Below are 10,576 nucleotides of genomic sequence, written 5' to 3' on the forward strand. Positions count from 1 at the left end.
CAATTCAAAACCAAATCCCAACCAATAAATCATATTATCAAACTCAAATGCATTTTGAATGTCATTTCATTTGGTTTTAACTTTACATCCAACTGCTCACTTTCTCTATTCTTGTCTTCCTCTCAACTTCTACATCTCAGAGTCCAATGCTTCTACAGAAGAGCCGAGTGAGCCTCAAGCGGAGCGGGTGACCCCTGACCTCTGTCATCCCAAGGAGCCTGTAGCAGGTAATTTCTTACCTTATGTCCGAGTGTAGTTCCACATCCATCTTTTCTCTTGCCTCAGGTAGTACATAGATAATCCCAAACATTTGACATATCAAAACCCTTTCCAACTTCTCATCCAGTTCAAATCCCTCTGCCTGGTCTATACCTGCCCTGCTTCAAGCGTTAATGCCTGCCTCATAATCTTTATATGTACATGTGCGTGCCCATCCAACTAACTGCCAAAGCCATTATTGTAAGGCATTCATTTCAGTGAGTTAATGCTCAACACGGATATTAAATGCTAATTTAGCCACTGCGTAGTGTGGAGAAACCTTGTCCTAATCTCTCAAAAGGAATTGTACGTGAGTTCAAACCACTGTGAAGATTGAAACAGGACAGCAGCAGTTAATGTACGAAAACATTTTAACCAGTGATGATAACATAAGTTAAAATATGGTAAGACAAGAGTTTCACATTTCTTATTTCAATTCCAATCCCAATACCCCAGATTTACCCAAACAGTAGTCTCGCCCGAGTCAAATCCAGTGTATAACCTGTTCCCAGTGCTGTGCTAGTTTACCCACGACAGTAAACCCACATCCAGTAGAACTCCCTAAATAGACTCCCAGTGTTAGCTCCCCTAATTTATAGAAATACACTGTAGAGTTGATATGAACGCTCAACTACAGTACGTGTGATGTGTTTATTTAACAGGCAGGAAATCATGGTTATGGAAAACTTATTTAAGGGAATTTTAAAAATTCTTTCTTTAGTTATGCTGTAAAATCTTTTGTTGGTTCTTTTTTTTTTTTTGGTCTCAAAAAATTGGTTCTTTTCCATGAAATGATCACTGTGATCACAATTTGGTCAGAATGATTAATTAAGAAATCAGTCCTTTTTCAGTAATCATGAAAGACTGAAAATGCTATGGAAAATAGTTTTCTCAAAGCATGACTTGTACAAAATAAATGTGATTTATACAGTTAAAACTTTTGGGGTCAGTAAGATTTTTTTTAAAGAAATACTTTCAGAAGCTTTCATTAAAAAGACATTTATAATTGGTCTACAGTAAAAAGACATTTATAATGGGGTGGTGATGGCGCAGTGGATAAGACACATGCCTTTGGTGTGAGCGACCCGGGTTCGAATCCACTGTGAGACACCAATGTGTCCCTGAGCAAGACACTTAACCCCTAGTTGCTCCAGAGGCGTGTGACCTCTGACATATATAGCAATTGTAAGTCGCTTTGGATAAAAGCGTCAGCTAAATGAATAAATGTAAAAAATGTATAATTGGTAAAGACATTTATAATTAAGCAGCACAACTGTTTTCAACATTGATAAGAATTTTTATGTGACACTGAAGAATGGAAAAAATGGAGTTTGAAAATTCAGCTTTGCCATCACAGGAATAAATTACATTTTAAAATATAATGAAATAGAAACCAGATATTTTAAATCATAATAATATTTCACTATATTAATGTTTTTACTGTATTTGTGAGCAGCCTTGGTGAGAATCAGAAACATCATTAAAAAAAGCATTAAAAAATCTAACTGATCCCAAAGTTTTGAACAGTAGTGCATTTACTATTTTTATTTAATATTTGCATCTTTATTTTATATCTAATAGTAATATATTAATATAATCTGTTATTACAGTTATGTTGTTTGTTAACATTTTAATGGCTCTATTTTATAGTTTGCAAGTTATTTATAAATATTTGATTCCTTTTATATTACCATTTAAAAAAAATATATATAATTTGTACACGAGTCCTGTGTAGAAACCTGGCGTTGTTGAAGCGTTCATATAAACTCCCAGATTAAGCAGTCTGACTTTTAAATTAATAACACTGGATTTGTTATGTTGAAGTTTGCATTACACAAATGGTCACTGGAGTAAACCACAGGTGAGTTGAATCATCAAAACACCTCCTGCAAGCGTGTAGAATTCACATCAAATCATTCACATAGGAAGATTTCCCATGTGCTACACTGATGTTAATGTCATTCTGTTTGTATCTCTGCAGAAGATTTAACGCCGAAGTCTACAACACAAGGGCTCAAGAGAGCTGTTGAAGGTAAAACTCCATTTTGAAAGATCACTCCGGTTTGTCTTCAGATATTTTAGGCTGTTGGTGTGATTGTCCTCCCTTTCCCCAGAAGACATTGGAGAGATGATCCTTCAGCTGCGAAAGCAAGTCGAGAGCATGTTTAGTTCCAAGTACAGTGAGTCACGAACTTGATTTACAATCAACTATGACAGCAATCTGCATATCTGCCAGTTACATTTATTCAACCCATCAAATTGTTCTTGGTTTAATACACACAAATAATCGATTGCAGAATTCGTAATAGATTTTTAATTGTAGGTGAGGCTCTTGGTCTGCCAGAACCGGTTAAAGTGCCATATTCCAAGTTCCAGATGTATCCAGATGACCTGTATATCACAGGGCTACCAGAAGGGATGGCTTTTCGAAGACCAAACTGTTTTGGAGCGGCAAAACTCCGGAAGATTCTTGCTGCCAGTAGTCAGATTACATTTGTTATAAAGAGGTATAGTCATACAGAACACATTAAGATGACCTATCAAATTTGTTTGCATAAAACCACTACAGTGTCTAAAGTAGTTTAACGAGCTTTTGTGCCTTTTTGTGTCAGGCCAGAATTGCTGACAGAACAGGTTAAACATGAAGGTGTCTCTAAAACAACCTCTGATTCAGGTGAAATAATAATACAATTTTAATTTAACTTTTACTTTTACTTTACTTTATCCTGGATGCATGGCCAGTCCATTGTAGGGCTGTTTGTTTTGATTTGTTTTGTTTTGCTTTGCTTTGCTTTTTGTTTTATTTTATTTGTTTTGTTTTGCTTTGCTTTGCTTTTTGTTTTATTTTATTTGTTTTGCTTTGTTTTTTGTTTTATTTTTAGTTTTTGTTTTGTTTTGTTTGTATTGTTTTGTTTTTACTATCCATTTGATATGCGTATTTCTTCTGTTTTAGCCAAAATATGACTTACTAATCTAATATAATGCTCCTTTTGATTAAATGTTCAATAGAAACTGACTCCAAAGATCAATCAGATGACCCTGGACCTGCCTCCAAAAGACCAGGGTTCTCAGGTAACACCGTGATTAAGTTATCAGGTGTTGTACACAGTACGTTTGGGGCTTTATTACATCCTGACTAAATTAAATGATTCAGTTGATCCGTGTGCCACGTGTCTGTCTTTTGGATGTCAGTTTATGTTCAAAGCTTCATTTCTTCTAACCTTTCCCGATATGCTATCACTAAACCATTGGCTTTTCTTACATTGTTCTGCCCGCAGACAGTTTAGAGGCCAAGCTCTCCCGTATCGACTTGGCGAACACTTTGCGAGAGCAGGTCCAAGACCTGTTCAACAGGAAATACGGCGAGGCACTGGGCATTAAGTATCCTGTGCAAGTGCCTTACAAGAGGATCAAGAGTAACCCTGGCTCAGTGATTATTGAGGGCTTGCCCCCTGGCATACCCTTCAGAAAACCCTGTACCTTCGGCTCACAGAATCTAGAGAGGATATTAGCGGTGGCAGACAAGATCGCTTTCAGCATTACAAGGTGAAGAGCTGTGCCAAGTTTTTGAGGAACTCTCAAACTTTTCAAATATTTTTAAATAAGAAAAAAAAAACTGTGAAAAATTACTTTGTGTAATATATTGGGGTTTATTTATGAAATCCAAGAGAATTACAGAAGGTTTTTTTAATCTTTTTAGGCCTTTCCAAGGGCTTATTCCCAAGCCAGGTAAGCTGTCAAAATTTCATAAAACTGCTTTTTTTTTATTGTCAATATTTTTGCTGAATTACTGTTGGAAATAAATTAATTACATAACTTTTTGCTTTGCCAGCACCACGACGAATAACAATACTGAAGAAAGGTTACACCCCAATAAGTGGTAAGAATAAGGCATCATTTATGATAGATTTAGTGTTGTAGTTATTTATTGCATTTAATGCACAAGCATCCATATCTACTCTGGATATACAGAACACAGATTGCTCCTATTATAATCAATGAAGGCTGCTGCTTTAGGCACTTTAGTTTTTCTGTTTGGCTGAGATAAAATTATTTTATTTGCAAAATACTGCAGTTCAAAAGTAATATGAAGAGTTAATTTGCAAAAACCATCATTGTGCATTCCAGTTAATCTCAATCAAACTGCAGTTGGGTTATTTTGATTGAAAAAAAGTACAAAATAAAAAACAACTTAAAAATACAGCTAACTAACACAATAAAAACATGATAGCATAATAATTTTGTTTTGAAAATTTAAAAAAAACTGTTTTGAGTTATCTGTTTTTGCAAATAAACTATATATATATATATATATATATATATATATATATATATATATATATATATATATATACTGCCCTACAAAGGCAAAAGACCTTAACTCGCTAGAGTGTGAAACTGAGAAAAATTACTTTAAAGTTGTTTTACTTGTCCAGCCAAATTAATTATAGGTAGGACACTGGGAATTTGGCAATTAGATGTTTTAGTAATGAAAATTATCTGCATTAAAAAATTGTGAGCTCAAACTTGATTTTTTTTACCCCTATTTTGAAGTTAATATACTCTGCCTTTGCATTATCTGCAAAAACTGAGAAGTCACACCAAGGCAAAAGGCAGTACCTTCCACATTATCAATATTTGATTGCTGATCACCATTTACAAAATCGTTATAGTAACACCTGTATAAAATCTACTGATCATGGGCTATCTCATATTGGCTATTGCATATAGTAATGTGACTGTATTATTTATGTATTTATTTTTTTGACCGTAACAAGCAGACTAAAAGTTAAACATGTGAGTGGATACCGTTTTTGCAACCAATATATTTGCTATTCTCAGTAACATAAAAGAATAGTATAATTGCTTATATTTACTTAGTCTAACCTAAAAGAACGATTTGTGGATTTATGTGAACACCAGCAAGCGAGCATGCTCAGAAATGTGTGTGAATTAAACAGCTCCGACGACATTCAGCGCTATGGATTGATTTTTATCGGGTTACAAGAAAAGGTAGGATATGGATTTAATAGCGAACTGTTAGGCTACTGATTTTATGATTGATCATGCTACATGTTACGGCATTCAAGTACCCACGCATCCAACTAGAAGTGACAGCCTGCTGAATAATCTGCATTAGAAAAAGGGAAAAAGGAATCTTTAAAGGTTATTCACGATTATGTATTGCTGCCGAGGTTTCTAGTCTTTACAGTGCTTTGTTATATGGAGCTGTTTGGTAGATCGGGATCTAATTAGTTTGTCTACACCGAAATTAAAATGCGGCAGACTTTAATGGACAGTAAAAAAAAAGGCAGAACATCGTATAACTCCAAGCCGGCACCGTAACTTCATTTTGACACGCGGCTAAACAAAGGCAGAACGCCGTAATTCAATTTGAGCATTCCAAACAAAGCGAAAGAGCCGTTACTGGTGTTATACGGTGTTCTGCCTTGGTTTCTCTGGGGCTTTTTGAAGTTACGGTTGAGGCGACCCATTATTTTCTCTGAAAAACAACGAAATTGACTCAAGATACTTATGTACATGATAAAGGATGTCTTGAATGTCCCAAAAATATCAATAACTCAATTTTGACAAAAATCGGACAAAGTTACAGTCTTTTTCCTTTGCACGGCAGAATATATATATATATTCTGCCGTGCAAAGGAAAAAGACCGTAACTTTGTCCGATTTTTGTAATATATATATATTTTTTTTTTGAAAGAGGTCTCTTATGCTCAACAATGTTGCTTCTATTTGATAAATGCATTACAATAGCAACATTAAAAAATATTATTTTATGCCTTTTTAATCCTTTAAAATGTATTTTATTCCTGTGATGGCAAAGTTCAATTTTCAGCAGCCATTACTCCAGTTTTCAGTGTCACATGATCCATCAGAAATAATTGATTTGACGGTCAAGAAAGATTCCTGCTTTATATTTTTATGGACACTGTGATACATTTTTTCAGGATTCTTTGATGTATAAAATTGGCCATTACATTAAAATAGTTTTATTCAATTATTTAATAATTTTACATTTTCTAAGTTATATTATGAAATTATAAAATAGTCAAGAATATTTCCTTTTAAAAAATAAAGCAGCATAAGCCTAGCCTTAAGCTTGTGTAGAATCTATTGGCTTAAATCATTATTTTATTGTTGAATCTGTCAGTAAACTTGTCAAATGTCTTTTCACTGTCCAACAGAAGAAGACGAGGTCAACCGGATGGGAGAAAAAGTGATATTAAGGGAACAAGTTAAAGAGCTGTTCAATAAGAAATATGGTGTGTTAATTACTAATAACTGATTTATTCCTTCGTGCAAACATATTTTAGTGGTTTTGAAGCTACTCCAGTGCTTAATTTGTGAATGTTTTGTGTTCAGGTGAAGCTTTGGGTCTGGACCGCTCAGTCATTGTTCCATACAAGTTAATCCGTGCCAATCCAGGCTCACTGGAAGTGTGTGGACTTCCGGATGATATTCCCTTCAGGAATCCTAATACTTACGACATAGTTCGGTTAGAAAAAATCCTGCAGGCCCAAGATGAAATTACTTTCAATATCAAAACCCCTCTACAGTAAGTGCTACAATATGTCAGATATGATTATAGTGATTGTGTTGGAAGAGCAATACTTGCTGTGATCTTGATCTTGATTTTGTCTTTGTTTAGGCCTTTTACAGAGTTATGTACTCAATCTTGTAATAAAGGTAAGAGACTTATTAGTGTAAAAGTAAATGTTTACAAATGTAAATTTGCTTAAATATATACGTTTTATTTTGTAGAAATTAAAGAAGTGTCTACGAATCGACGCAAACGTAAACGAGTACTTGACAGCAGTCAAGCATCCATGCCCACTGGAGCAGACTCAACACTATCAACCAATCAGATACCTGTCATGGTATGTCATATTACAGACGAGTGGTTTTCTAATTACATTTCTTTTTTTATTCTTTACTTTGTCATACAAGGCTTTTTCAGCCCAGTTTACTTTTATAATGTGACAATTTTGGAACAAGATATTCAGTGAGGAAAAAAAAAAGTGGAGTGGTACTTGATTTTATCAAACAGGAATTGATTTGATTTTGAAAAGTGGGCCTCGTGCAGAATAAAGAAAATTTAAAATAAATTTAATTTTTTAAAATTTCTGTTTATCAATAATCCTGGGAAAAAAAAAAAAAAAAGTATTACAGGTTCCCCAAAAGTATTCAGCAGCATAACTGTTTTTAATGTTGATGATAATAAGAAATCAGCATATTAGAATTTGATTTCTGAAGGATCATGTGACACTGAATACTGGAGTCATGACTGCTGAAAATTCAGCTTTTCCATCACAGGGATAAATTACATTTTAAAATCTATTAAAATGAAAAACAGTTATTTTAAATTGTAATAGTATTCTACAATATTACTGTTTTAATGTATATTTGATCAAATAAATACAGCCTTGGTGAGCATAAAAGACTTTCAAAAACATTAAATAATCATACCAACCCCAGACTTTTGAATTTAATTGTATACAGTCAACAGAAAAGTCATTCCAGAGCCAGCACAAGTTCTTACATTTTGTTAAAGCACAAAGTGTTTCAAATACAGATTAATTTTGCACAATTAGACTATGGACATGTATTAAGAGAGTAAATGGGGTCCATAGGATTTTCATGTCAAACTTAAAAATAGCTGATTTTGCTCATTAGTTATTATTAAAGTCTTTTTTTTTTATTTTTCAGCAATGGCCTATGTACATGGTGGACTATAGCGGAGTGAATGTTCAAGTTCCTGGAAAAGTCAAATATTAATGAACTTACTGATGGCGTACAAAAGACTTCTACCGTTAAGGGAACTTTTTTAAACCTGACGTTTCTGAATGCTAAATTCATCTTTCTTCAGAGCTGTGGCAGATCCGGCGGCTCGCACGTGGAGATGCCTGTGTGTTCTGGCAGGTATCAGAGAGTGTGAACTGTTGGAAGCATTTGTTTCTGAATGAAGTGCTAATGATGGAAAAACAGCAGTAAATTTTATTTATTTATAGCAGTGTTTTATTGCTTAGAGGCATAGTACTCACCCTCATGTCAGTCCAAAACGAATGCTTTTGATTTTTTTTTATTTTTTTTTAAATCATGTAAAAGGTTTGTTCTGTGTGAAGATTTGTCAAAAACTGATATTTAAAGCAATATGTCATCCAAAAAAGAAAATCTGCTGAAAGTTTACTCACCCTCAAGCCACCCAAGATGTAGATGGGTTTATATCTTCATCAAAACAAATTTGGATAAATTTAGCATCGCATAATGCATAATGGATCCTCTGCAGTGAATGGGTGCCGTCATAATGAGAGTCTAAACAGCTGATAAAAACACCATAATTAACTACTACTACTACTACTAGTAATGTGGTAATGTTTTTTTGTTGTTGTTGTTTTACAAACACAGATTTTCACTTCACGGGACACTATTTGATAGACTGGGGTCATGTTGATTACTTATGAATTATTGTGATGTTTTTATCAGCTGTCTGGAGTTTCATTCTGACGGCACCCATTCACTGCAGAGCATCCACTGGTGAGCAAGTGATGCTAAATTTATCCAAATCTGTTCAGATGAAGAAATGACTTGAGGTTGAGTGCATTTTCCTGGAAGAGTAACAGCATACAGGCTTGGAGAGACATGAGGGGGAGTGAATAAGGACAGAACTATTCCTTCAAGAGATTGTTTGTAAAAGGAGTAGCCGTTATTTGCGTATCAGATGAACTATATTGCTTTGCCACCAGGATTTGTTATAGCAGATCCTGGACACAATCATCATGGTTAAATAACCATCTCATAAAGAGCAGTCAGAAGGGGATTTGGGATTTTTTTTTTTTTTTTGTCCCATATACGTCTAATCACTGTTGGGATACACAGCCTTGTTTGGTGCAGAGAGCTCATACAGTATGTGCATACAGGATAGTTATCTGGGTCTCATGCCTTGCAAATGTTTGTATTGTTATTTATTTATTTATTAAAAAAAAAAAAAACTTGTATATGCAGGGAATGTAATCTACCACATTTAGTACAGAGCATAAAGTACTGAATGACACGACTAATGATGCTAAGCTAGCTACTGTATGTATTCAGAAAGAAACATCTGCTTCAGGTTTCAGTATGTCACGTTGGAAAACCCTAACACGATAGCACTAACTTGTATTCAACTGAGACTTTTTGTATAATTTTAGCTTTGTAAGTTACACTTAAGTTCGTTAAAGTAAGGCAAAGTGGGATATTTCACGGAGAAAACATCATGAATGTATTGTTTGTAAAGGAAAGAATGCTATAATGTTATTATGTAATGACTGTCTCTGGAAAAGCCAGTATTTATATGCTGTACCTTAATGCCATTTAGGCCTTTCAAATAAAATGTGTTGCCTTGCGTTTGTGTGATCATGATGTTATGTAGTAGCGACCGCCTTAAAATATGTAATCTTTCAGATGGAAACTAGATTTAAGGAGAAGAAAAACATAACATTACATAAACATAAGACCATCTTTAGCAGCATCTGCTGGGCTAAAGGCAGCATCACACATTTGACCTTCTTTTTTAACATTTTAATTTTAATAGTTTTAAAATTGCAGTAGTTGTTTTTCCCTTAAATACAATTGGATTAAAGTGTTCTACGTTCAATCTGAAGTTTTTAGTTGAACTTTATGAATGTGTGCGATGTTTTATAAGGTATGTCAGATTTCATAGAATGATAAAAAGTTAAAACTCTTAACGTTAATTGTTGGCTGCTGGGACCTTTGCTAGAGTGGTTTTTTACATTTAACTAAATCATACTGAAAGGATATAGTTCACCCAAAAAATGACAGTTCAGTCAGAATTTAATTGCCATGCAAATATGACTTCGGAACATAACTTATATAAAATGTATTTACCAAAGACATGTTGTTATATACTGAAAATCTTGACAGTTCATGTAAAAACGCTTCATTTGAGTCGGATCTTTTCAATGAATCCAATTCACAAAACCTCATTCATTCACGAGTCAGACTAGTTTAGTTCTTCCCAATCATCCTGTCGCAGCGGTTGACAGCAAACTGTTTAAAAATTGTCATTAAATTACTCGGACGAACAAGTTGTGCATTAATACAAATAGCACGTTATATCTATCTAAACACGTGTAGAGGGACCTTTAATTTGCTATTTGTCAAGTTGGTTTATAGATACTTTCAAAATAAAAGTCATCTGCCTTGCAGACATTATTTACCAAGTTTTAGACAAGTTTTAATATTTGCAATTAAAGGCAAACTATAATAACACCCTAAGAAAAGTATAGCAATTTATAAA

The 10,576-nt window shown here is 34.1% G+C and overlaps 1 protein-coding gene across 4 annotated transcripts in view; it reads left to right on the forward strand.

Annotated features, from left to right (window-relative positions):
- Positions 1–9,663, forward strand: part of LOC306869700 (general transcription factor II-I repeat domain-containing protein 1-like) — a 30,095-nt gene extending 20,432 nt beyond the window's left edge. For 2 of the 4 annotated variants that reach the window (XM_079416575.1, XM_079416576.1), the window contains exons 14-27: positions 141–227; positions 2,240–2,290; positions 2,376–2,438; positions 2,582–2,765; positions 2,871–2,932; positions 3,268–3,330; positions 3,537–3,804; positions 3,959–3,987; positions 4,091–4,138; positions 6,465–6,542; positions 6,643–6,835; positions 6,929–6,966; positions 7,042–7,157; positions 7,987–9,662. In XM_079416575.1, coding sequence (XP_079272701.1) covers positions 141–227; positions 2,240–2,290; positions 2,376–2,438; positions 2,582–2,765; positions 2,871–2,932; positions 3,268–3,330; positions 3,537–3,804; positions 3,959–3,987; positions 4,091–4,138; positions 6,465–6,542; positions 6,643–6,835; positions 6,929–6,966; positions 7,042–7,157; positions 7,987–8,055 — 1,349 coding nt within the window. In that variant the 3' untranslated portion in view covers positions 8,056–9,662. Of the gene's footprint in view, positions 1–140; positions 228–2,239; positions 2,291–2,372; positions 2,439–2,581; positions 2,766–2,870; positions 2,933–3,267; positions 3,331–3,536; positions 3,805–3,958; positions 3,988–4,090; positions 4,139–6,464; positions 6,543–6,642; positions 6,836–6,928; positions 6,967–7,041; positions 7,158–7,986 lie in introns of all 4 variants that reach the window. The other 2 variants (XM_079416573.1, XM_079416574.1) reach the window with 2 other exon arrangements.
- The last annotated feature ends 913 nt before the right edge of the window (positions 9,664–10,576 follow it).

The sequence above is a fragment of the Barbus barbus genome (assembly GCF_936440315.1).
Source record: "Barbus barbus genome assembly, chromosome: 5".
Taxonomy (NCBI): Eukaryota; Metazoa; Chordata; class Actinopteri; order Cypriniformes; family Cyprinidae; genus Barbus; species Barbus barbus.